This window comes from Melanerpes formicivorus, unplaced genomic scaffold (genome assembly GCF_026170545.1).
Source record: "Melanerpes formicivorus ecotype bairdi unplaced genomic scaffold, bMelFor1.0.p_v2 SCAF_14, whole genome shotgun sequence".
Taxonomy (NCBI): domain Eukaryota; kingdom Metazoa; phylum Chordata; class Aves; order Piciformes; family Picidae; genus Melanerpes; species Melanerpes formicivorus.
In genome coordinates this window covers 10,761,586-10,788,778 of record NW_027142366.1, presented here as the reverse complement: position 1 = coordinate 10,788,778, position 27,193 = coordinate 10,761,586, and the positions used below count along the sequence as shown (strand labels likewise).

Genomic DNA, 27,193 nt, shown 5'->3' with positions numbered 1-27,193 from the left:
GCCGCCGCCGGGACCGGGAGCCGCGGCCGCCGCCGCGCCGCGCTCATTGTTTTGGGGCGTTTTTTGGCTCTTTTCGGGTTTTTTCCGCTTTTTTGTGATTTTTTTTGATTTTTTAATTTTTAAATTTTTTTTCCCCCCTCCCTTCCTTCTCTGCCCTCCCTCCCCCCTACCCCCCCTCCCCTACCTCGGCCGCGGTTGGGCGGCGGGCGGGGGCCGGGGCGATCCCCCCGGCGCGGAGGGGAGGGGACGGGGCGAGGCGAAGGGGAGCCCGGTGGCGACGTTGTTGGGGTGGGGGGGGCCCCGCCGTGCTCCCCCGGTGACTGACTGAGCCGCCATCCGGGCACCTCCGCGGCGGCGGCGGCTGCGGCCGGGCGGGGGAAAGAGGCCGGGAGGAGCGAGGCCGGCAGGGAGGGGGCGCTGGGCTCTTCCCCACCCCGCCCCGAACCCTCCTCCCCTGCGGCCTGCTGCGGCGGCGGCCCGGCCCGGGTATGGGGGAACGGGGGCCGCCGCCGGTCGGGCACTGAGCGGCGCTGTTGCTCGGCGGTGGGTTCCCCTTCGGAGGAACGGGGAGAGAAAGCTTCGCCCCCCCTCAGGCTCACCCCTTCGTTAACGATTACCGGCTCGGCGGCCTCTCCTCGGACGGCCCAGCCGGCTACCATGGCGGAGAACTTACTCGACGGGCCGCCCAACCCCAAGCGAGCCAAGCTCAACTCGCCGGGCTTCTCCGCCAGCGATAGCACAGGTAAGGCCTGCGGGGCGGTGCGGGGGCGGGCGGGCCTCGACGGCGGGTCCCCCCCAACTCCGTTTCACCTCCTTCGGCGGGGCGGCCGGGCCCCCCCTCGGCGTGGTGGTGGGGGAACCGCCCGCCCCGCCTCGGTTCCCGGCGGGGGTGGGAACCGGCCTGGCGAGGTGCCGGGCAGGAGGGGAAGGATCCCTCCCGGAGCAGTTGGGCCTCCTTCAGTCGAAGTTACCGGGTGGGACCCGTACGCCAAGTACCGTCCCGGCTATAAATAGCGGTTAGAAGAGACGAGCAGGGCCTTGCGAGTTGAAATTTCTTTTTCCTCCATCATCCACCACCGGTTCGTTTTAATGGGGAAGGGGTGAAGGGATCCGCCTCGGTTTGGATGCTGGGGGTGTCCAGGTGAGTGGGGTGCGGGTGAGGAAGGGTAAAACCCCAGCCAGCAGAAACACTGACACCCTGGTTCTGCAAAGGGTGGTCAGGATTTCTGTCTCTGCTCTTGAAAACCCACAGATCGCCCGCAACTAAAGCCCTACGCAGGCAGCCTGTGTGTGACAAGCTACGGAATACAAACTCCCTGATAGCACGTTAATATCTTGCTGTTTTTTACCTCCCTGTCTGCAGCCTTGATTTAAGGTGCGCGGCTCGAACTGTTGTAAGCCTTTTGCCTTAAAGCCCAAACGATTTGCAGAGAATAATTGAAGTTGTGGGGGTCTCCTGGTGTGATGAAAATGCCCAGCAGGCTGGCAGTCACCGTGACCCGTCTGTATGTTGTGTCGGGTCTTCGGTGTGCTCTCCCCTCCGCTCTTAATGGGTTTGTGGATCGTAAAACACATCGAAGTCTCTCCTCTCCAGCAAGCGCGTGCCCATGGTAAATACGCACGTGTGTGCACAGGAGCGTGTGTGCACAGGAGCATGTGTGCGGGCACTGACGTCTTCCAGGGCTCCAACTGTTCCAATCACTGAAGCAGTGGCTTTGTGGGAATACAGAGTGCGTTGGGCTCACGTTTCGGTTTTCAGAGACTAATGAATCTTGTGGAAGGGACAGCGATAAGTTAATCGCGTTATGCCTGCTGTGTTTTCTGTAGACCGAAAAAAAATAGTGCTATAATTGAGCTGATAAATTCTGTGGGTTTTGGGGTTTTTGCCCTCCTGGCTTGCTTAATCTGCGTTTGGCAATAGCTTTGAGATGCTTCAGTCCTTTTGGGTTGTGTGTGTGTGTGTGTGTGTGTGTTTGGGGCTTTTTTGTGGGTTCCTTTTTTCTTCTCAGCCTCCAAATAAAGGAGCCAAAAAGAAGTGGTATTGAGAGTAAGAATTGGCAGAGAATATCTAGGTGAGGTCTTGTGATTGAGCTACTGTAATCCCTGTCGTGGAAGCGATACAGAAGGCATGGCAGTAAGCGGGGAAGAGCACAGCTTTTCTGTAATGCTTCACTGAGACATTTTAGGCTCGACCAGTAGCCAGTGAGAGGTGTTTGAAGTGGTGTCTTTTTTTGGCTTTTATTTTTATGGTGTTTTTTTTCCCCCCCTTTCTTTTTTTGAAGTTCACTTGGTCTGTTCTGGAATGCTTCAGTCATAATTACGTCCTGTTCAGCAAGTTCTAATGCGTCTGGGTGAGCTCTCTGCAGCACTAGATATGTAAACTCGAGCATCTGCATAAAGTTCTGCTCCGCTGAGGGGCCTTTGGTCACCAGGGCCAGCAAACTCTAGGTTGTATTTTGAACGAGTGTCTGTGGCATTTTGTCATCAGCTTGGTGTTCTTCAGGCAAAGGGACCTCTCTGCTGGAGAGTGTAGTGTTTGTGCACTTAGAAGTGGTTTTTTTCCCCACCCCAAAAATCTCTTTAGGTTTGTGGCCAGCAGCTCGTGCTGCTTGTCGAAAGATCGTTGAATGCTTTTCTGTGCACTGTTAGCAGGGAACACAAATAGTCAGAGCTGTGATCAGATGCCTGCTCCTCATCCTGAGCCAGGCTGCTGCCTTGCACTGAGCCTTAACAGAAAAGTTGTGTTACAACCTGGGAAGTTGCCTTTGCGACCAGAGGTGCTTGGGGAGATGGGTTTAAGGCTCATGCCCTGAGTGAGCAGCAGGTTGTGTGTTAGTTAAGTGAATTGTAATTGCAGTCGTAAACCCACGCTGTGCGATGCTGCAGCCTGCGTGACTGGGACACGCTTGGAAGACCTTGCGTTAGGGCCGGGTTGTGCAGATCCGTTGCCAAACAGTCAGCCTCCCAGCCTGACACCCCTGCAAGCCGAGCGCGGCGGTGCGCTGCTGAGGGCTCTCTGGTGGCAGGCCTGAAGGCTCGGCAGAAAGCAACTGCGCGTCCTTGTTTATGTTTTGCTTCTCGCTTTGATGCGGTGATGTTAAGCAACTCCTTTTGTCAGGGTAAATTTTAGCTGCCTTTAATCTTTCTGATAAAAATAGCTCCTCAGCTTACCCGAGCAAAGTTTGTGCTGTTGGTCTGCTTATGTTCTGAAAAGACGACCTTTCCTGTTAAACTCTGGTGGCTGAATCAGACATGTGGTCTCGGGGAGGGGAGCAGAGATGAAAGCATAATAGAAACGTGTGCTGCGACCGTCGTTCAGTTTCACATTAGCCCCATTTTGTGGTTGCCCCGTTGGGTTTTGTGTGAATGAGGAGGGTTAAGGCTCATGGCTATTAACTGAGCTTGCCATTGCTAAGCGGTATTGAGCAAACTGGTTCCTACACTAAAATGTCCATGGGAAAGATTGTTCCTTGTCTAGCCAGGTAGGAGTAGTGCTTTTGTCTAATTACCACTTTATTAGGTGTACATGGTATTTTTCATACCTAAGCATTTGCCTGCTCTCTAACTGTTAGAAGGAGTTCTCATCGAGGGTGCTGCAGAATGAGCAGGGGACTCATCCAAAAAGTAGAATTACAGTAACTTCAGTTATGGCAGCTGTTTATTTTAACACTGAGTGTCATGATTGTTCAGTACATTGCTGGTGTGAGTCCTTCAGCAGAATATAGAGCAAACCAGCAGCATTCTTGAGCTGGTCTTGGTCTGAGCACAGGCTAGGGAAAAACGTGCTTGAGTGGAGCAGCGGCAAAGAGTGTTCTTGCAGTGCCCCTTCACCGTGATTCTGTAGGTAGCTTGGTGAGGTCTGTGTCTCATTGCAAGTAGTGCCTCTATCCGTGTCTGTTATGTACCCCCAGCCTTTTGCTGCTGTTAGTTTCAGAAACGACCTGGTTTGGACCAGAGCAGAGGGCGTGCTTAAGAGTAATGAATTAACAAACTCCTAAAGGAGGTGAAGTTGCAAAGATGAGGTGAGCAGCTCCAAAAGTCCATTAGCGCTGTCTTTTTCACTTCTTACTTCCCTTATGTGTGTGGGTTTTGTGTTGGCTTCTTTTTTTTTTCCCTCCACAACTTCAGCTTGTAAACAGCTGAAGCGGTGCGGCTGTCGCTGCGAAAGCTGCGGGCCGGTAGCTCACGTTCTCTCGACAGCTCAGCGTGTCAGCATTGCAGCGCCCGTATCTCAGAGCAGGGGAGAGCCTGGCCCTGTCGCACGTGCCCGTGTACGTGCCGAGATAAGTAGATCCCTGGCTCACTCCCAGCCAGCTACGGAACTTTGCAGAAGGGAGTTTGTGCCTTTGCACAACCTGGTCTGATCTTATTCTCCTGCCAGAAACCAGATAGATGTTTCAGTGGGTTTAGTTGCAAAGGAGGTGGGCTCCCTTTAAAACAAATTAGCTTAAGGAGACACCACCAAGCTTTCTGAGCTTATGTTCGCATACTTAGGTAGCTGAGACTTCAAATGGAGTGACTTCTTGGGGATCTGAAGCCAGATTTGGGTTGTGCACGTGAAAAGCATTTGTATGTTTTAGAAGGGCTTGTTCCTGCATAGCTGCAAAGTTCCACGGAAGCCGGTTTAATCGGGCTGCTCTTGTTTTACATCAGTGCCGTTTGTGTGCTGCCACACTAAGAATTGCTTTTGCACACAGGATTTCTCTGTCTCTCCCTGGAATAAGAAAAAGGATAATTCCATTAAGTGAACAGACTTGGATTTCTAAGCAGATAATTAGGGGAAGAAATGCTGCTTCTTGAAAGCTGCCGGCGTAGGAGCTGCATGGAGTTGTAACTGTTTCATGGGAGCATCCTTGATTTTGTGGTACTCACAGGGTAACTTGCTGGGATGGGGAAAACACTTGGTGTGATATTTTATGGCTATGTTGTTCCCTAAGACTGACCATATATAGATGTAATGATGATGTAGTTGTGGGTGGGAGATGAGGTGGTCAGGTAAAAATGTTTACTTCGAACTCTTGATACAAGCTGAATATTCTTTTGCAGCTTGACTCAGCTGCATAACTTCATGCCTGAAGCTGTAATCTGGGACAGGAGATGTATAGCATTGGAAATAGGCTCAAATATGCAGCATCTAGCACAGCTACCTCTTCCCAATTCATGAAACACTGCTGATAACAGATTATTTTGTACTTTGTTATTGATTGGGGTTTTTACGATGTTTTCCAAAGAGTTTGATACCAACATCTGTGTGAGGTGAAAAGTTGAGCTGATGACCTGCCAGCCTGGTTCTCTGTGACAATCTGCAGTCCTAAAATTGTGCCTTTTCCCTTTATTTGAAATCCCAGCTTGGAGTGATAATTACATGTGTACTTGGGACGTTATCAAATCATTTCCTTCCTCCACTCCATGATTTAAAGTTAACTTGGTGAGTGCTGCCTTGTGCTGTGACACAGCTCCTGGAGAAGCCCTGCCAGCAGCAGGCAGAAATGAAGGCTGTGCTCAGGGAGGGTGGGGGCCAGTCTTTGTTGGACCCCAGAGATCTCTTGATAGCTTGTGAAATGATTCCCAGTTTTCTGCTGCAGATTTTTCACTTTCTGTCCTGGCTGAACATTCCTCGGAGTCACAGTCCGGTGCCATTAATTATTTCTGCGGCAAGACGCCGCGTTTCACTGTTACATCTGCAACTTCACCTTGACAAAATCCGCCTCTTCTTGGTGTGTTTAGTTGTATTAGAGAGTTTACTCTCTGTTGTTGCCTGCTAATAGAGAAGAACATGAACAGAAATCTCACTCTGTTAGCAGAATACTGCAGGCTAATGTGAAGTTGAGGTGGAGAGGGGCAGTGGAATAGGGTTTGAGAGATTCTGGGGTTCGTTCTTTTACACTGAAAAAACATGTGGGATAGCTTAGAAATCCGACACTTCCACCCTAATTTGGTTTACACTTTCAAGAATCTTTGCTTTGTAAATCTTCCTTTTAACATATGTTATGTTTTCCATCTGTCTTGTCAGATGTCTAAGATGCAGAGAGGAGAAGCTAAGTCTTTTTATTTGGAAAATTCTAATAGAGATGTCTCAACAAATACTATCAAGTATTGTGCAGAATCATAGTGAGAATCAAAAGAAAACTGAGACCTCTATTACCACTGGTAATTGCAATCATAACTCAGAGTCTAAACCTCTTAACGTGCGCTCCTCAAAAGCTTCCCTTCATCTTGCCCTTCTTATTCACCCCCATGGAGAAATGAGGATCTTACTTGCAACATTGGATACACTCAGTCCCTTTGATTTGCAGTAACTTTGTGTGTGCCTGTTTATATTTTTGTTGATACATATATGGGCTTGTGAAAGTATCTCCTACTTTGTCCTTAATGCAGTGGGAACTTCCTGGGGAAGAGTGATGTGTCAAAATGAGTCGCTCTTTGTGGGTGATGTACTTCCCAATCTCACAGGTGGATGTTACTTCATTGTTTGGACACCTTTGAGGCAGCTGTTTTCTGTTGCCCAGTGAGAAGGGAAAGGCAGTATCAGATTCCAGCCCCTGTCTGTGTGTGTCACACCTGAAGAGCAAGAGCTTCTCTCTCAGGCTGCCCAGCTTCACTGCTGCTGGTGCTTTCATAGCTGGGTTTGATAGTGGATGTTGTTGATGACATAACTTCTATGTCATCACCTGTGTAGTTTCATCTAGTGGAGCAAAGATACGTGGAAATTACCAAGAGGCTTGAATTCAGTAAGTGCTGAGTGTAAATCTTGTTTTGTAGTAGCTGTGAAGTTTTTTCCTGAGGTTCATAAACTTCTTTAAAGGAAAGTATTAATGAGAGTGATTCAGAACGTCTTTGTCTCACTGACACCAGTAAAGCGAAATAGACTTGGAAGGCATTGGGGGTTGTGTTTTTTGACTCAGGCAGTTCTGATTGAGAGCTTTTATGAAAGAGATCTATATAAAAATCCTCAGTTCTAAGCCTGTCTGCTGCTGTTTCCTTATTCACCTTCGCTTTATTTTGTGTTGTACGTTCTTGCAGAACTGAACTGAAGTTGCCAAGCAAAGGACTGTTGACTTAAACTGTGGTAGCAGAAATAGGGAGAAGAAGGTTTCTTAAAAATGAAGGGAACCAACGCACTTTCTGCAGCTCTTACACATCACGAAGGAGACACAGAACTTGCCTGTTCCCTCGTAATCTTGCGTAACTCCGCTTTTTCTTTGTTTCATAATATTATTTCAAGTACACATTAATCACTGCTATTTTAGTCTTCACAGAATAGGCCTGTTCTGTGCTGCTGTCACAGGAGGCACGTAACGGTGGGGGCTTTCAGGGGACTTGTGTAGCAGAAGGGAGTGTTGGGAGCAGCCTGAGCAAGGAAGAGATACCGAGTGTGGAGTTGTCACCACGGTGCTGTCAGTCTTCGTGGGGAGGGTGAGCGACTGAACGAACCTGAGACGCTGTGTTGACCTGTGTGTTCAGTAAGAAGTGTGTGGTCAGGGAGTGTCACAGTTAAAGGTTGTCAAAATAATTCATGTCTGTGTGTGTGAGCTGCTGATTTTTCCCACAGATGTACGGTGAGGGTAGTGCAGCCTGCACGTGAAGCGGTGGATGTGTCAGATGTGAGATAACTGAAAGCATTCTCATGCCAGCGCTCTGTTTTGATACAGGCTGTGCACTTCATAGAATTGTTTTGGTTGGGAAAGCCCTCCTAAGATCATCCATTCCAACCAGTGACCTAATACCACCATGACCATTCAACCGTGTCCCCAAGTGCCAGACCTGCTCTCCTGACCCTTCACCAGCTTTGTTGCCCTTCTCTGGACACGCTCCAGCACCTCGGTGTTCTTCTAGGAGTGATGGGCAGAAAACTGAACCCAGAACTCAAGGTGCATCCTCACCAGTGCCCATTGCAGGGGGACAATCCCTGCCCTAGTTCTGCTGGCTACACTATTGCTGATTCAGGCCAGGATGCTGTTGGCCACCTTGGCCACCTCAGCACATTGCTAGCTCTTGTTCAGCTGCTCTCAACCAGCGGCCCTTTGCTTTCTTGAGCAAGTGCCCTCTGATAATTACTGAATTCCCAGATGATTTCTCTGTAAAGGGAGATTCTGAACTTAACTGTTAAAATAGGGCAATAGAGATGGGGGTGTGTGTGTGTGTGACAGGACAAGAAGGCAATCTTGCTTCTGTTAACGGGCTTCAAGAACCCTAAAATATTTAATCGTGATTGGGATGCTGTGGTAAATGAGAAGCTGACATGAGCATTGTGGTGCTGTCCCAGTCTTGAGGCAGATTGCTGGACTCCTCTTTCTTCTGCCCAGATTCCTGCTCTCACAGCAAAGACAGTCACTGAAGCCCTTTGGTCACTATGTGTAGTCCAGTTGCCACATGCAGTGTGACAGCAGTCATGTCCATGTCATTGGTACTGCTGGGTAGGATTTAAAGTTAACAGACACACCAGTGATGTCAAAACAGCAAAGGTGCCTTGGAAAACAGCAGTTGACAGGAAGAGTGGCTGTGGAGAGGCCCTTCAGGACTAGAAGGCAGCAAAGTCAATCCAAGATTTGCCATCCCACGCTTTCAAACAGAGCAGAGAGAGAACTCTTGTTGGGCTGCTTCTGCCACACGTTTTGGGGGTTATTTTGGATTTATTTCCCTCTGTCATATTGAAAGAGCTAAGAGACTAAGTGGTTATCTGAGTGCATCTCTCAGTTTCCATCTATTAACTTTGGTACCAGCTGCTTTTAATGTGGTCTCATACATTGCTTTGCTTTTAGTAATGGAACATTCAAGAAATTTGTGATTTATGAATTTTATCTTTTTTTAAGTGGAAGGGTAGATCAGAAAACAGGGATTATTCCTGAAAGGAGCTGGTATCCTAGGATTTTGTGGACTTGGAATATTTGTGAGCACAGCAAAAGGAGAGATGGTAGAGACGGTTTGGATAAGTACAGTAGAGAGAAACTTGAGCTTATGATGTTGTGATAAACAACATGCAAGTGGAAAGAGAGGCTAGGAACTAAACTTGATGTAATCAAGAAAAGATCTGAGTTTAGACCATTCTCTTTTCTGGGAGCTGAGGAAGAAGCCAGGGGCAGAACTGTTGATCTTTCCTGTGTCAGGTAGTTGATGTTACCCCACACTGTAGCTGTGGTCCAGGGGGTACAGACACATGCATTTTCCCTGTCTGTGGTGGGTTGAAAATTCCTCCCCCCCCAACCTTAAATCTGCCAGACCAGCTCAGACACCATCCTGACTTGCATATTTGGGGTTTGGGATGGTGTCTGCAGCAGTTTCAAAACTTAATCAGTAATACTGGGAATATTGCAGCAGAAGTTAGAAGAGAACAGATTCTTTTTCATTAGCTTCTTGATTTGTTTGCTCTGTGTAATGAGCTTCAGTTTGGAAAAGTCACTTAGTTGCTGAAGTCTTAGAAAGATGGATTGGGGAAGATTTTAGGAGGTTGAAGCTACTGTAACTAGATTCTAAGCTGATAGTGTCCCCTTCAGTTATTGGGATGTGGAAAATGGATCTGATTTAACTGATTTTAGGATCTGTGTCTCTGCTTAGTTGCACATCTGTGCCCTTAATAGTGTTCATCTTACAGAGAATCGTGCTTTGCCGGAAGACAGGCTGCAAAGGAAGTGGTAAAACTGATGTCTCCTCCTCAGCCCCTGTATCCCTACAAATCCCAGCTGTGGGAGAGCAATAGAAGACAAGTGTTACACCTGTTTTCGGGAAGGGCTAAAAGGACAATACAGGCAACCACAGACATGTCAGCCTCCCTTCCATCACTGGGAAGAGCATGGGGGAGCTGGAGGGAATTTAGTGAAGGGCTACTGAGGAGCTGGAGCACTTGCCCTTTGAGAAGAGGCTGAGGGGCTAGGCTGCAGACCTCCTGAGTTCCCTTCCAACCTGAGTGACTGTGAGTCCTTGAGCAAGAGAGCACTGAGAATTATTCCATTGAGTTTCCTAGAGGCAAGTCTCTAGAATGCCTGAAGGTCAGGCTCCTTTCTGAGTATCAGGATATTTGATTTTGACCAGTCCCCTGACTTAGGAACGAGCAAACCAGGATGCTTCTTTCTCATTCCAAATGCAAATGGTTCACAAGATCAGACAGAAAGAAATGCATTAAATAACTAAATCTCTTATTATGCAATCCATAACTTTTGGGGACTCATCCAAAAGCCAGCATTTGGATTTCTCATTGCCTCCTTGCTTCCCTGAACCCAGCCATTAGGGTCTCTATGGCCCAGCCAGGTCCCTCATCACTGTCATTCTCAACTTGGTTGTTAATCATGTTCTGAAAATGTGATGCTCTTCTCCTGGAAGTCAAGGTCAGACGCACATCACTTTGCAGCCTCTGCTTCTCTCCTTAAGACACTAAGGTTTTCTTACTGGAAATGCTATTTTTTCTATGAATGTGTTGTTTAATGGCCCTAAAACATTAAATTATGCTAATTGTCTTTTATGAAACAAATTATGGAATCCTCAGAGCTGGGAAGGAGTTTGGGTTGGATGTTGTAATTGCTGGCGGCACCACACAACATGGCTGTTGAGCCGAGTTACCTGCCATTGGATTCTAGGGCATGGATGGAGCTCTGAACTGGTGAGGCTTTGTCTGCTGGGGTCTGGCATGATTGAAAGAAGCTTTATGAAACCAAATTGGGCTCACTGAAATGTAACAGCTATGTTGGCGTGGAAGAAAGGCACAGTGAAAATACTGCCTGTGTGCCGGGACTGCAGTGTGACTTCAGCGGCTGCTCCATGGATGGGCAGGCGGAGTTTGTGATGGGAGAACTCCCAGTCACGTTTACAGTGGAGGCTATGGTGTAGAAAAATGAAACTGAATGTGATAGTTCTCTTCCTGCTTGCTCTTTGAGGTAATACATCATGTAAAGAAATTCCTTAGAGTATTGGTCACCTGTCCAGACTGAAGTAAAGGAAAAGCAAACGATGACATTGAACCGAGTTAATTGATGGCGTATGTATGTTAAGAACGAGTCTCCTGATAACAGTTGCACGTAGTCATCATACAGATGACAATGTTCTGCCTTGAGAAGGCAGCAGGTTTTTTTTTTCTTCTTCTAAGAAGGCTTGGGAAGAAACAGAACATCTTTTTTTATTCTAGTTGCTGAAAGTGTTGTCCAGGAAGGCAAAAAACTGTGACATTTAAGCTCATAAAACTGAAATTAGGAGAGAGTGTGTCTCAAGTGTGGTTCTCTTCAATGTGTGAAAGTAGCTGCTCAAAGAACTCAAAATTCTCAAATTGGAACAGGAGTCCTTTGCGAAGAGTGGGGGTGTTGCAGCTGCCTAGAGCTTTTCCATCCCTTCCCAAAGGCATCTTCTCGCTGGGGTCTGACTCTCTGTGAGGAGGATGTTTGGTTTTATGTAACAGGGGTAATGAAAGGGGTGAGGCTTAGGATTGGGAGTGCTGCGTTGAGAGATGAGATGCTACAAGGCGAGTCACTGCAGCCTCAGTCAGCTCTGCTGCTTCCTGAGCACTGAAGTTGGATGTGTGTGCCCCATGAGTTAAGGGAGTCTGTCTTTCTTTCAAATGAAGACCAAGCAGGTACAAAGCTCCTCAAGGAGCGAAACTCCTCGGTGTAGAGGATTTGTTTTTGAGCGTTGCTTCGGATAACAGGATGCAAAGACAAAGGCATCTCTCCATTTTTAGACTGCTGGTTAGCTGCTGCTGGCTTTGAGAAAGAGTTGAAGGGTTGAGAATGGGATTGGTGATGCTCTTCTTATGAGGATGGAGAAGCAACTGAGGTTTGCTACCAGTAGAAGCAGGCCACGTTCTTCTTCCAGCAGGTTTTTATATGTGTATAAATATACTTATTTTATAACTGCCAAGGCAATCTCTTATCTTTATGGATTTGTTTCAGACATGCTCAAGTAGGCTTTTGTTTTCTGTTATATTTTATAACTGCTGTAAAATGTGCCTTGTGTTGATGTTTTTAATGTACACAACCGATTAAAATATGAAAGCAGGAAGATTAATCATCGTCTGAAAGCTTGAAAACCTACTGAATTGTACTGTTTACCTGCTTTTTATTTTCCTGCTGGCAGAGCTGTAAACTTTCCGTGCCTATCTTTAACATATAGCCTTCTTACAGGAGCTAAAGAGTGGTAGATTGTTTTAGGTTTTAAGAGGCAGTATTCCCAAATGCTTTCTTTGCTCTTTTCCTAAACTGCAAAACCATTTCCAGTCCTTGGCTCTCTGGCAAGCCTGTTCAGAGTCCAGCCAGCCAAACAAAAAAATTGAGCACTTCAGACTCCAGCATCCCATTTTGAAATACAGCTGCCCAAAGCTGCTGCTCTTTTTTTAAGCTGCAGCAGCATCATCATCCCCCTCCACGTCTTGTCGCTTCTCCTCTGTCCCTGCTTCCGCACGCATCTTCCATTCATGAAATGTAAACAGTTTTGTGCAGAAGCCTGGAAAAGCAGAGTTTCCTGGGATTTACAGAAGTTGTCTGAACAAGTGCTGCAAACTCTGAACTTCCCAGTGAGCTGGGATGACAAGAGCTGTTTAACGAGGGTGAAGCCTCAGCCGTGGACTCAGTATCACCAACCTTGGTGGCATGCAGGCAGATGTCTTTGGTTGTGCTCTGAGCTGCATCTGCCCTCTGTGTGTGGAGACAGGGGCTGCGCTGCCAGGACACCAGGACCTGTTACTGGTCCCTGGCCAAACAGGGCTTGGTGCTGAAAATGGGCCATGGGGTCTTCATCTGAGAAGTTAGAGAGGGTTAGGAGGTGAAAAATAGCAGGGTCTTGGAGGAAGGAAAGTAGGAACTAGAGACACAAACTGCAGCACAGTGAGGGTCAAGTAATTGTGCGGGAAAGAGAAGAGATAAAGCTCTTGCTGGAAGGGGTGTAGTTGAAGGTACACCAGGAATTTCTGTGAAAAATGAGCTGCAAAAGTGAACAACTCAAGGGAAGGGCAGCAAGGAGGAGAGATACCTTGATGAACATAGCTAATGAAAATGTTAGTTTGTTACTCCCCTGCTTGAAAGGCAGCAGGAGGTCTATTCCTGACTTGTGGTGTATTTTGTCCTGTGAGCCTGGAGGGGTTCTTCAGAGCTTATTGACTTCACCAGGTAGTGATGGCAAGTTGCAAGCCCCTCAAAGATGCACTGCTGTGAGCATTGGACAGAACTTAGTGCTGCTGTGACTGTTTCTGCTCACCACCACACATCTGAACATGTTTATTCCTTTTTCTTCAGTTAGGTTGAATTGAAAGCTGGAATACTGATGAAATGCATTGTATTTAGATGCAATGAGATGTGTTGGCAATAGCTTTGTGATACAGGTTACATGGTGTTTGGGATTGTCTCTGTTCAGTGTACTTAGTGTGGTCCAGGCTGTCACCTGCTGAATGATCTTACACCACTTCTGCAACCTGAACCTTGCACCAGGATAAATACTGAATTAAACTTTTAAAGCATGAAGCATTTGGGATGCCCCTCTTCAGAAAAGGCCTTCTCTTGGCTCTGAGCTGGAAACTCTTTGGTTTGTTGCTCATTGTGAGGGACTAGGATTTCTCAGGGGGCTGGCTTTGAGGGGGGCAGAAAAGGGTTTTCCCACATTTTTGATCTGTTACAGTAAAAAGTGGTTGGTTTAGGTCACATCCTTGAACTGGAAGGCTTCTCTGGCATGTTTGCAAAGCTGCTCTGGTGAATTGAGGCTGGTCTGCTTAGTTGTTAGTTAATATCACCATATGCACTTGTCTTTAGATAAATAACTTACTTTCACATGGAATAGCTTATATGCACCTAGGTAATTTCTGGGTTTATTTGCATACCAAAATGACATTGTTACACAGATGCTGTTTATGCTGTGTAATAAAATGTTTTAGTGAACCTGAATTGCTCCTTTATAGAAGACAAAACAAAAACCCCACCGCTTTTTACCAGGCTGGATGTTCCAGCCAGGCAGAGCAGTTCTGTCAAGTGGCTTAATGAAGATTTGATTGATTTATTTTGCTCATCTGGAGAGTGTGTGGATTACCTCTGTCAATATTGGGCATGATAAATGAGGGCTGGGCACTTAAAGAGCAATTTGAATTATTTGAGCTGTTCAGGGATCAAGAAATTACTTGATTCAGGAGGCATTATGAGGAGAAAATGCAGAGTGCCTTTTGGGATCTTCCAACGCAGCGGATCATGGTACAAATCAATGGCTAGAAACTGATACTGAATGTGGCTGTGTGAGACTGGGGTCAAACTACTGAAGTAGTTGTTGTCTTTGATCGAGCTTCTAAGCTTAGCTGGAAAATGTTCTTTGCCTGTGTGCAAACATAAATTACAAGGCTGGGGTAGGATCGCCGGGCGAAATGCAGCACCTTAGGGTTACACAGGAGGTCGGAGAAGGTGATGTAATCTCTCTTTTGGGAGAGTAAATCAGTATGAAAAGATCTCTTGACGTTTTGCCCAACTTTCAGCCAAAACAAGAGTTGAGTTAGGTCATTGTATTCTTACCACCTTATCTTCTTAATCTTGGTACAATGCTGTAGCAGAAGTCTTGCTAAAAGCCTGCTTCTTGGCCAGCGCTGTGCCCTGCACAGTTGTGTGTGCACAGTGTGTGCAAAGGGACTCTTTGAAAGGCTCTGGGGTTCACTCTCTTGCTGGCAGCGCTGCGTCTTGGGTAAGGATGTACCTCAGTTCATGCCATTGTTTGAGACAAAGCTGTGTAGGTGAATATTGCAGTCCCTTTTTTCTGTCATGTTTTTTCACCTGTGTTTCTGTTTTAACTTGTAGATTTCGGATCTTTGTTTGACTTGGAAAACGATCTTCCTGATGAGCTGATCCCCAATGGCGAGTTGGGCCTTTTAAACAGCAGTGGGAACCTCGTTCCAGATGCAGCTTCCAAACACAAACAACTTTCTGAACTTCTGAGGGGAGGCAGTGGATCTTCCTTAAACCCAGGCATTGGAAATGTGAACTCCAGCAGCCCGGTGCAGCAGGGAGTCAGCGGGCAAGTCCAAGGGCAGCCGAACAGCGCGAACATCGCGAATCTGGGTGCTATGGGTAAGAGCCCTTTAAACCAGGGAGACTCTTCTGCTCCAGGCCTGGCAAAGCAGGCAGCCAGCACCTCTGGACCTACCACACCTGCATCACAAACTCTGAACTCTCAAGCACAAAAGCAAGTGGGGATGGTGACGAGCAGCCCTGCAACATCACAGACTGGACCTGGGATATGTATGAATGCTAATTTCAGTCAGACACACCAGAGCCTTCTCAACAGTAATTCTGGTCACAGTTTAATGAACCAGCCTCAGCAAGGACAAGGGCAGGTAATGAATGGATCTCTTGGGGCAGCTGGAAGAGGAAGGGGAGCAGGAATGCAATACTCTGCTCCTGCCATGCAGGGGAATGCAGGCAGTGTGCTGGCAGAGACTTTAACCCAAGTATCTCCACAGATGGCTGGTCACACCGGACTGAACACAGCACAGACAGGAGCAATGACTAAAGTATGTACATATCAATTCATATATTCCATTTAGTGCACTAATTTTTTTTCTCCATACAGGTCTTTGGAAAATGTGGTAGATTCTGGAGCAGAGCTGAAAAATGCACTTCCTTGAGTTTGTAGTTAGCTGTTTAGCCACTAGTGGTATCATGAAAGCATGGCAGTGGAAACTGTTTCTCATGTAATCAGAAGTGAAAGCGCTTGTTGAAAAACACATCTTTGAAGTTGGAAGTTGGATGGTATTTTAGCATGGTGAAGTGGAAAAGAGTGGTGTCATCCTGCACTAGTTCTGTGCAGGGTCTCAGTTTAGCTGCTAGACGACATCTAAAGCAAGGTGAAAAACTATTTGCAGATTGAAGGGAGAGGTGTAGCCATTGGCCTTCTGGTCAAAAACCTCTGTGAAACAGAGTAACTGATCAAAACCCTTAAATTTCACCAGATTGCCAAGCAGATACAAACTCCATGAAAGGGAAAGTGTCTGGGCAAGAAATCCAATTTGGTGACCACTGCAGATCAGGGCAGGAAATATATATACCTGGAGGTATCTGCCTCTTGTTCTGGGGCACTGCTCTGGTCCCTGCTTGATATGATCATTGCCTTCTTAATTTTCCACGTGTGAGCGTAGAAAGGCGTTCTGCTGGCTGCCACTCCTGTCTGTCAGTTGAATAGCAGTGTGCTTCATCTGGTGTCTGGGTTGCTTGGGTACAGTTCCATCTTGAAATGCTGTTCTGAGGTGTAGAAGGAGATAATTTTATGTCTGAAACTTTATCTGTTCATCCATTGCTGGTGTAATTTATTAGCATGTAAATGAGAATTCATTGATGTGTTAGGGATCGTGGAAGCCATTGCATTGCCTGGCAGAAAAGTGGATGCTGTGCTCTCTGAAGAAATGCTGACATCATTGTGGAGGACTGTGTGGTTAATTCTAATTTTTTTTTGGTAATAAAGAGCATAAAAAGCATTTTGCCTGCAGTGAAGGGAGTCCCTTTGCTGAAGGAGGAGAAGCTTGTGGTCTGAGTGAAGGTCATAGCGTGTGGAAGTGGATAGAGCTGTCTCCAGCCTCTGAATTGGCTGCATTTGTTGTGTGGACGGGGTTGAGCTGCACAGAAAGAAAATCAGTGTATCTTAATTTGACATCTGTGGGAAGTGACACATTGTAGTTATCTGGCTGATCTCTGTAAACACAAGGATATCTCAGTTCTTAGAAGAAGATCTTTTCCTAGCCACTCTGTAGTTGTGGTGCAGCTACTAATTCTTTTTAAAATCAGGTTTTACTTTTTTGTGTGAAGAAATACCTCAGAGCAAAAGGGCTTGCTAAAGTCTTCAGCTGACAGAACTTGTAGGAACCTCCTGGGGGAGGTTCTGTGATACCTTGATTTATTATTGCACCCTCAGCAAGTTTGCTGATGACACCAAGCTGTGTGGTGCAGCAGACACACTGGAGGGAAGGGAGGCCATCCAGAGGGACCTTGACAGGCTGGAGAGGTGGGCACAAGCCAACCTCATGAAGTTCAATAAGAGCAAGTGCAGGGTCCTGCATCTGGGTCGAGGCAATCCCAGGCACAAATACAGGCTGGGCAGTGACTGGCTGGAAAGCAGCCCTGAGGAAAGAGACTTGGGGGTGCTGGTGGACAAAAAGCTCAGCATGAGCTCTCAATGTGCACTTGCAGCCCGCAAAGCCAATCAGATCCTGGGCTGCATCAGGAGAAGTGTGGCCAGCAGGTCGAGGGAGGTGATCCTCCCCCTCTACTCAGCTCTGGTGAGGCCCCTCCTGGAGTACCATTCCCTGCATATGGAGCCCCTATTACAGGGGGGATGTGGAGGTGCTGGAATGTGTCCAGAGAAGGGCCACGAGGATGATCAGAGGGCTGGAGCACCTCTCCTGTGAGGACAGACTGAAGGAGCTGGGGCTGTTCAGTCTGCAGAAGAGAAGGCTCCGAGGTGACCTCATTGTGGCCTTCCAGTATCTGAAGGGGGCCTACAGGAAGTATGGGGAAGGACTTCTCAGGATCTCAGGTAGCGATATGACTAGGGGGAGTGGAATGAAGCTGGAGGTGGGGAGATTCAGGCTGGATGTGAGGAGGAAGTTCTTCCCCATGAGAGTGGTGAAGCCCTGGAATGGGTTGTCCAGGGAGGTGGTTGAAGCTCCATCCCTGGAGGTGTTTAAGAGCAGGCTGGAGGAGGCTCTGGCCAGCCTGATGTAGTGTGGGGTGTCCCTGCCCATGGCAGGGGGGTTGGAACTAGATGATCCTTGTGGTCCCTTCCAACCCTGAATGATACTATGATACTATGATTTTTAAACAAGCCCTTCCCTGGTAAGGAGTAAGCCAGCACTTGCACAAATCAAGGGCCCCACTCTTACTGTGATGCCAGCTACAAATGGGATCCACCAGCTCAGGAAGCCAACTTGGACTGGTTTTATGTTCAAGGAGTAAAGTAAAAATTAATTTGAACATGGAGTATGTTGGGAAAGAATAGTGTAAGTATCCCTGTTAGACAAATCTTTTGGCTGTCCTCAGTTGCTCAGCGCTGGTGAAGTATTTCCAGATGAGTTGTGCAAAATCAGTGCTTTCAGAAGTCCTTACACAGAGTTGTTTGGAGAAACTGGACTGTTCAGTAACAGAGCATAAGTGATTAAAGTGGTGCTTCTGGGAAGATGGTGGCACTTAAGAGAAGGGGGGCACTTTAGTTGGCCTACTTCATTATAAAAACAGTGTTTTCCAGAGTGCCATCGTTTGTTGGACAAGGTGAGCTTAAAAATACTGTGTGGGTTTGAGTTTGGGGTTTTTTGTTTTGTTTTCCTAAAAATGTTTTAATTCATTTACAATTTAATTGCCTCTTAGTGAGAGAGCAAGTGAGCTCAGTGTTTTACACAGCTATTTTGTGTTTCCATTTTGGAACAAAACACTTGCTCCCAGGATTTTCTTCTGACAAGCAGAAGCGTTCTCTTAGCCGTTTTCCTTAGTAAGTGCTTGAGGCTTGACATCCTTATCCAGTCTTTTCCCATCCTCCAATTTATTGTCCTAATAGGATTATCAACCATGATTGTGCATTAGCTTTTTCTCTTATTGATGCTCCAGTTGTGATGAAAGCTTTGAAGGAAAGTAAAGAAACACTTGAGTGAGTTTGTCTGTTCTTCTGAAACTGAAAATTCAGCTGGAGGAGAATGTGGCTTGGTTTGGTTTTTCACCTCCTGTTCCCTGATGTTTACCACTTAATGTATACAGCTTAAAAGACTTGAAGAGCAGAAATAAAAGTGGTGAGACAGCTGATCTGCCTCGCAGTGAATGTGCCTAGCCTAACTAAATGGCTTAAAATGTGGCTGTGTGGTGCTTGAAGGACAGTATCAAGGCTGGAGGCAAATTGGCTAGGTGACTGCAGCAGTATATCCTTAAGGAAAAGAAGAGAGGTGAAACATTAATGCAGAAAAAAATCTAAAGGGAGTTTTTCAACCAAGTCCCTTTGTTATGTGTAAAGTAAGTGATGTGCAGCTCTGATTAACCTCACACATGTATGGCTTAGAACCTGTATCACAGTATAACTAAGGCTGGAAGAGACCTCGAGGATCATCGAGTCCAACCTATCACCACAGACCTCATGACTAGACCATGGCACCAAGTGCCACGTCCAATCCCCTCTTGAACACCTCCAGGGATGGTGACTCCACCACCTCCCTGGGCATCACATTCCAATGACAAATGACTCGGTGAAGAACTTTCTCCTCACCTCGAGTCTAAACCTCCCCTGGCGCAGCTTGAGGCTGCTGCTCGGTGTACTTATCTGCAGTGTGTAGCACTCATGACCCTTTATGGTTTGGGATCAGTTTTGTTGGGCAAGACCTTGCTTCCTTGATGGTTTGTTCTAATCCTTTTTTTAGTATATGACTAAACATTGCTTTTCCTGTTTTTCTTTCTTGTGGTATGTTTTTATAAGCATTCTTTCTAGTAAGAGAAAAAGGAGAACTAAAAAATCCCCAGAATGTTATCCCTTCACCTGCTTTTGGTACTAAGTGGGATTGATTTTTGTCTGGAGCATCACAACCCAGGATTGTTAATTTTGAGCTGTTCTTGCCGGTTTAAGGCAGCACTTGAATGAGAAGTGTGCCAGAAATGAGCATTGTAGCTCACGCTCACCCTGCATGTGCTTGTGTAAGATGAAGGTGGTGGATAAATCTCACCTCTAACCAGTGTAGGCTAACTCTCTCTCAATGTCAGAGGAGCATAAGGTGCTGACATCAAGATGTTTTTCCACTGGCAGAAAAAGATTAAAGCAAAATAGTTCCTCAGTGTATAGACATGATCATATGAAATCCTCTCCAGAAGCAGCCACCTGCACTGGATATTGGGAAGAAATTCTTCCTGGTGAGGGTGGTGAGACACTAGAACAGGTAGTCCAGGGAGATTGTGGATACCCCCTGCCTGGAAATGTTCAAGACCATGATAGACAGGGCCTGAGTGACCCTGGTGTAGTGGATGGTGTCCATGGCCATGGGAGGAGGTTTGGAAGTAGATGATCTTTAAGGTCCCTTTCAACCCAGACCATTCTATGAATCTATGATATTAAAGTCATATTTGTTTTCCTGGGAGTACATAGCATGTTCTGATTGCCTAGGATCTTTTTGGAAATGGGGAGAATGGCATCACATACTGGTTTGCATTTGAAGGGACCTTGAAATCATCCAGTCCAGCTGCCCTGCAGCCATCAGGAGCATTTTCAACTAGATTAAGTCCCTTAGAGCCTGGTCCAACTTGACCTGGAATGTTTCCAGAGGTGGAGCATTACCATCTTTCTGGGTAACCTGGGCCAGTGTCTCACCACCCTGAATAAATTCTTCCTTAGATTATTCTAACCCTCCCCTCTTTGACTTTAAAAACATTATTGCCCTATCACTACACTCCCTGCTCAAGTGTCCCTCCCTATCTTTCCTGCAGGTCCCCATTATGTACTGGAAGGCTGCTGTAAGATCTCCCATAGAGCAAAGCAGTCTCTTCGAAGGTTTTGTGAAGGCTTTGACTATGACTCTGCCATTTACATATTCAGATTTATTTAGAGCAACTGCTTTGTGATTTTGACTTAGACATCTGAGATCAGCTGCAAACCTCTCTTCTATGTTACTGTGCATGTCGATGGTAGGCTGAACATGAGCCAGCAGTGTGCCCAGGCAGCTGAGAGGGCCAATGGCATCCTGGCCTGTATCAGGAAAAGTGTGGCCAGCAGGAGCAGGGAGGTCATTCTGCCCCTGTACACTGCACTGATTAGGCCACACCTTGAGTCCTGTGTCCAGTTCTGGGCCCCTCAGTTTAGGAAGGAGGTTGAATTGCTGGAATGTGTCCAGAGGATGGCAACGAAGTTGGTGAGGGGTTTGGAACACAAGCCCTATGAGGAGAGGCTGAGGGAGCTGGGGTTGCTTAGCCTGGAAAGAAGGAGGCTCAGGGGAGACCTTCTTGCTTTCTACATGAAGGGAGGTTGTGGCCAGGTGGGGACTGGTCTCTTCTCCCAGGCAACCAGCACCAGAACAAGAGGACACAGTCTCAAGCTGTGCCAAGGGAGGTTTAGGCTGGAGGTCAGGAAGAAATTCTACACAGAGAGAGTGATTGCCCATTGGAATGTGCTGCCCAGGGAGGTGGTGGAGTCACCATCACTGGAGATGTTTAGAAGGAGACTTGATAGAGTGCTTGGTTGCATGGTTTAGTTGATTAGGTGGGTTGAATGATCATAGGTTGGACGTGATGATTTCAAAGGTCTCTTCTCACCTGGTCTGGTCTATTCTATTCTATTCTATTCTATTCTATTCTATTCTATTCTATTCTATTCTATTCTATTCTACCAGACTCCTTCCTCTAACAGTTTTGCTTGTAACTGTGGCATTGGGGCCCTGTATTCTTGGGCTACACTGCAGGGATAGTTTTCATTTAACTGGGCTGAAGTTAAGAAATGTGCTTAAAAGAGCAGAAGGAGTCGTCCTTGAACAGCTACGGCTTGGCAGAGGAGTGGATCATCTTGTTGCAGTCATTTCCAGCAGGAGCAGAATTGCCCTTTTGTGTTGTACCGTGGTTTTTTGTGAAGTTCATTAAGTCCAGAAAATGTGTTCAAACTGTCTAGAAAATCTTCTAAATTACAGTTGTGGGGTTTTTAAGGATTGTTGGTGGTGGAACACGTTAAACAGTAGCAAAGCTAAAGCAGATGGTCTCTTGCTTCCCTCAAATCGCAGCCTTCACTGCACGCCTGCTCTGTGCCAAATCTTCTGCTGTTGCTGTGAGAGGGAGATGAGAGATAAAGCCTTTGTATCGTTCATCATGGCTGGAAAGAGGTTGAAGTTGTTTCTATAGATCAGATGTTACATAGAGTCATGCTGAGGTGTGCTCCCCTTGTCCTCATACTGCTACCAAAGCAGGTGGATCAGAAGATGGTTTTAGAAGGTTCCCATTTGTATGGTTCTTGGGCTTCCTTTTTGTACTCTGTGAAGTTTGGCTAGGGCTTCACCTAATTAGTGCTTTCACTTTTCCCTCAAGAAGCAGTAAAGTCCTGTTGAGGTGAGTAGGACTCTTCTTTTCTTTCTGGTGTGTTCCCAGGGTGTGATGCTTCCTTGCATAATTCTGTTAATGGAATCACCTGCTCCTCAGTAACTTCAGAGCCAAATCACTCCAATAAGGAAATGCTGCTACCCAGCAGAAGAATCTTAGGAGAAAACCTTGGAGTTCTGTGTGGCTGCTGATCTGCAGCAGCACAGAATCATAGAATGGCTTAGGTTGGAAAGGACCTTAGAGGTCATCTACTCTGACCTCTCCACCATGGGCAAGGACATGTCTCAGCTAGACTCAGCTGCTCAAGGCCTCATCCAGCCTGGCCTGAAACACCCTTAGGGAGGAAGCATCCCCAACTTCCCTGGGCAACCTATTCCAGAGTCTCACCACCCTCACACTGAAGAATTTCTTCCAAAGATCCAGTTTAACCCTACTCTTCCTCAGCTTAAAAGCATTCCCCCATGTCCTATTGATAGACACCCTTATGAAAAGTCCCTCTCCAGGCTTCCTGTAGGATCCCTTCAGGTGTTGGAAGGCAGCTCTTGGGTCCCCCCAGCGTCTTCCCTTCTCCAGGCTGAACAACCCCAGCTCCCTCAGCCTATCCTCATAGCAGGGGTATTCCAGCCCTATAAGCTGCAGTGAAACTAGAGCTTGCTGGGGGTCCTCTTGAAGTCTTTATAGAACAAATAAATCAACCTCAAGGTCAGTTTTCTTTCTGAAAGGGGCAGTTTTATCAGATGTTACTGGGCTCTGTGTGCAAAGATGTAATTGTTTGGTCAGATCTTAGTCTGGATCTGTAAAGAGATCAGGAGAAAATGCTTGTTTGTTTTCATACCTGGTTATGAGGATTACAGCACTGCTGGGATTTTGGTAAAATGCCTTGTGGAGATTGTGGATTTTCAGTAACTCCATTTGATGTGTTTGGAAACTCTAAAAGAAAATGTTTGTGTTGATACAAGCTAGAACCTGCCTGGCAGGCAGAAACTGATACAAAAGCAGATCCTCCAGTGTGGTAGTAGTACAAGAAGGCTGGGGAGGGACTTCTTAGGATATGAGGTAGTGATAGGACTAGGGGGAATGGAATGAAGCTAGAGGTGGGGAGATTCAGGCTGGATGTGAGGAGGAAGTTCTTCACCATGAGAGTGGTGAAGCCCTGGAATGGGTTGTCCAGGGAGGTGGTTGAAGCTCCATCCCTGGAGGTGTTTAATACCAGGCTGGATGAGGCTCTGGCCAGCCTGATCTAGTGTGAGGTGTCACTGCCCATGGCAAGGGGGTTGGAACTAGATGATCCTTGTGGTCCCTTGCAACCCTGACTGATTCTATGATTTCTGGAGATGATCTGGTAGGGGTGAGTTTTGATACAGATTTCCAAGTGATGTGTACAGCTGGTGGGGTTTCCCTAGCTGGGGGTGTTTTTGGGCCCTTCTGGTGCCCGCGGCAGGATCGATATCACAATCTTTACAGGTTCAAAATTCTTGCTGACTGTGCAAAGCCAGGTCTGTTGTGCTGGCTTTCTTCTATGAGTTCAGAACAGCTTTTTTTCTCTTAACCATATTGGCCCAATTTGTTTGACTAGGGCATGTTTTCAGCTTTGTTTTGGTCAAAATAGCCACGTGGCAGTGCGTGTCACAGGAGAAGTTTCATATTCAAGAGCAGGAGGAACTCTCCCAGAAATGATCTTCAGAAAACAGTGAAATGGTTTTTCTGTTGTACTGGGAGAACAACCAGTTGTCTCTTTTTTAACTCTCGAGCCATAAAAGAACTGGATTCTACTACTTGTTATTTCTAGGCTGAGTGTCTACATTTTACATGTGCCTTTGGGAGAGAGAATCACAGTGTTGCTCCTCCCTGGTGTTGGTCACTGAGTGGTGTTTTGCTGTTGGATATTAATCCTGAGTCAATTTAATAAGATAAGGAAGCTACGTTGAAGAGCAGGAATCCTGACACAGGATTTTAGTTGTGTTAGGTGGTTGTGTTACTTGCTTCTGTGTTTTGATGGAGCTGTAGTAAGGAAAACTTGTGATGAGGGGGGGAAAAAAATGAAGCAGTTTATTTAAACAGATTACCCAGCTGATGTTGCTAAGTGCCTGATTTAGATACGCTTGCTGATTGTGAATTAAGTCAGCTGAAGATGTTCTCATTCCTTTGCAGCTCTCTGCGTTTCAGCAAACTGCTGGTGCTGGTTTTTTCCCTCTGGTGGCTCTCAGTCTGTCTGGATATGCCTGAATTGTTTCAACAGGACTTGCAGTTAATTTGCTTCTCTTCCTCCAAGTGGTCCATGCTCGGCTGCCAAGCTGTCTCCTAGCAGACCATGTCTCTGGCAAACACAAGTAGCCAGTTCAAATCAAATTCCCAATAATCCTGCATCCTAGTTTCAGGGGACTACTAATAATGTTACAGACTTGAGCAGAGCCACTTGGTTTTTGGTAGGGTAGCTATCACCAAACCAGCATTTGTACTGAGAAGAGGTGTGTGCTTTTATACTAATGGGTAATACACATGTAGATAAACAGAACAGCAAAACTCACTGGCTTGTAGTAAAATCAAAGTATCTGTACTGCAGTTTTGTTTTGAAACACGACAGTGCAAAGTGGTACTCCACAGATGAGTTTACTCTGATGCATTGAAGAGATTTCATGACTTAAAAAGCTCAGTTACCACAGCTATTACTCCTGGCACCTGAAATTGAGTTGTTTCTTATTCCTAGTACATGAGTTAAATCTGGTTTGCAGTTGTGCAATGTCATTGAAGATCTGTGAAGCGATAGTCGCTTGGCTCCAGCCTTCTGCTTACGCTTAAGCAGGTGTCTGGGTTCAGTTTGGCTCTGGTGCTGTGGGGGTAAATGCTGCAAGAAACAGCAAAGTAAGCCTTTGTGAGGCAGACCACAACTTGGTTTCCCCTCCTCCTGCTTCGAGGTCAGGCAGTTAGAAAGCCTGTCTCTGTTAGCTTATTTTGACTTAGCATCCAGCTGACAAAAATGAAATGTTTACGCTGTCTTTTCAGAGTAGAATTCTGCTGTTATCTTCTACGGTGGTAACACACCACAAATGTTACAGATGGTGTCACTAACTCTAAATCACATTGGTTACTGTCCTGTAATTGCACAGCTTGTGTTGTTGGAGTGGGGAGTTATTTCTAAGTAATGTATGTGACACAAGGTTTTGGAAGTGAAACTGATGGAGCTCCATCGGTTCTCCTGGAATCTGCAGATTCAAACTAGGATTTGCAGGGTTGTCTCAGAAGGGTTATTAAAACAGCAAACTCTCAAGTACTTACAAATGTGATAGAAATGATTTCTTTCTAGTTTTCAGACTGTGTTCACATAACTTCCTGCTGCTGTTCATGGTTTGTTGGTGGTTGGGTTTTTATGAATACACAGCTGAAAAATGACTCAGATGCTGAGAGGGAGGAAAACCTGCCAGTTTACCTGTTGCTGTGTGGAAGTTACGAAATACCTGGCTGCTTCAGTCTGAAGGAAATGTCTTTGTTGGAACAATTTTAATAGACTCCAATCACAGAATATATCTGGTTGAAAGAGACCTTCAAGGTCATCCAGTCCAACCTTTGACCCAACACCCTAAGGTCAACACTAAACCATGTCCCTAAGTGCCAGGTCCACACGCTGCTTAAACACCTCCAGAGTCAGTGACTCCACCACTGCCCTGGGCAGACCATTCCAGTGTTTTGAGAACCCTTTCCATGAAGAAATATTTCCTCATATCCAGCCTGAACCTCCCATGGTACAGCTTGTAACCATTTCCTCTAGTCCTGTCTCTTGCCACCAAGGAGAAGGGACTGGCCCCTTCCTTGTTCCAACCTCCTTTCTTGTGTATAGATGGCATTTTGCAGGAGCTGTTCTGATAAAGGTCTTCTGGCAGGTCTCTAAACTTCTCCTTACTTAAAAGAAACACTGAATATTTGTACATGACAACAAGCTGTGATTGTATTGGGAAACCTGTAATTGCAAGTGCACACAGAGATGTGTCAAAGCAGCTGGTGCTGCAGTCTGAAAACTAGATGCTGGTGGTCTGTTTCCTTAGGGGAAAAAAGCAATGCAGGAAACTTGGGAAACGACAGCTAGATGCAATGCTGTGTCAGTCTGCCTGAGAAATGGGCCAGGAGCAGAGATGCAGGGAGAGGAGACTTCTGCTTTGTTGAAGTACGAATGGGACACTTTCTATCATCAGACAAAAAACGTTGTCTGAAAGTTGCCCTTTGGAATCTTGAAATCCCCTCACTTAACTAGCGATTTCGGTACAAGAGGCTGCACAGGGCATGCCCAAGTCTAGTGGGCAGGCTGGGTTTCACCTTTATTTAAAGATCAACTTTTAAGCTAGAAAAGATGCTTCAATACCCTTAACCCTCCACATCTCAAAGAAAGCAATAAATAATCCTGAGTTCTTACTGTCAGTTGCTAGTTTGCTTTGCAGGGCTGGGTATTAAAAAATGGCAAAATCTGATAGCTTTTTTCCTTTCTTCTTGTGGATGTTTGGAGGAAATGCCTCTTGGTTTGGAAGCCTAAGTCAGTTTGCCTGTGTGTGGCTTCAACAGACAGTTTGGCTGTCACCTTTGAATGACACATGCTGACTTCTTGCCACTCCAGTTTCCTCCAGGCATGGCTGTGACTGGGGACAGAAGTGTCATACTAAGCTCATTGCTTGCATTTTACTTGTCCATGTGTAATCCCAGCAATGGCTTTAGGGGGAGAAAGATTTTGTGCAATTGAGATTTAGATGAGTGAGGGCTTCAGATGATTTTTGAACACCTGATGCTATAAAAACTACCTTTAAGTAGCATCTGGAAATCTTGGTGCTTGAGTGTCCTGAAGGTGCTCAAGCTCTAAACTTGTGTTCTTTGCTGTGAGGACAGACTGGAGGAGTTGGGGCTGTTCAGTCTGGAGAAGAGAAGGCTCCAAGGTGACCTAACTGTGGCCTTCCAGTATCTGAAGGGGGCCTACAGGAAGGCTTGGGAGGGACTTCTCAGGATCTCAGGTAGCGATAGGACTAGGGGGAATGGAATGAAGCTGGAGGTGGGGAGATTCAGGCTAGATGTGAGGAGGAGGTTCTTGACCATGAGAGTGGTGAAACCCTGGAATGGGTTGTCCAGGGAGGTGGTTGGGGCCCCGTCCCTGGAGGTGTTTAAGAGCAGGCTGGATGAGGCTCTGTCCAGCCTGGTCTAGTGTGGGGTGTCCCTGTCCATGGCAGGGGGTTTGG

General features: G+C 46.5%; 1 protein-coding gene across 5 annotated transcripts in view; it reads left to right on the top strand.

The window, feature by feature from the left end:
* The first annotated feature begins 220 nt into the window (after positions 1-220).
* Positions 221-27,193, top strand: part of CREBBP (CREB binding protein) — a 103,395-nt gene continuing 76,422 nt past the window's right edge. For 2 of the 5 annotated variants that reach the window (XM_068146958.1, XM_068146956.1), the window contains exons 1-2: positions 221-742; positions 14,745-15,457. In XM_068146958.1, the coding sequence (XP_068003059.1) occupies positions 658-742; positions 14,745-15,457 (798 nt within the window). In that variant the 5' untranslated portion in view covers positions 221-657. The remainder of the gene's footprint in view (positions 743-14,744; positions 15,458-27,193) is intronic. The other 3 variants (XM_068146960.1, XM_068146957.1, XM_068146959.1) reach the window with 2 other exon arrangements.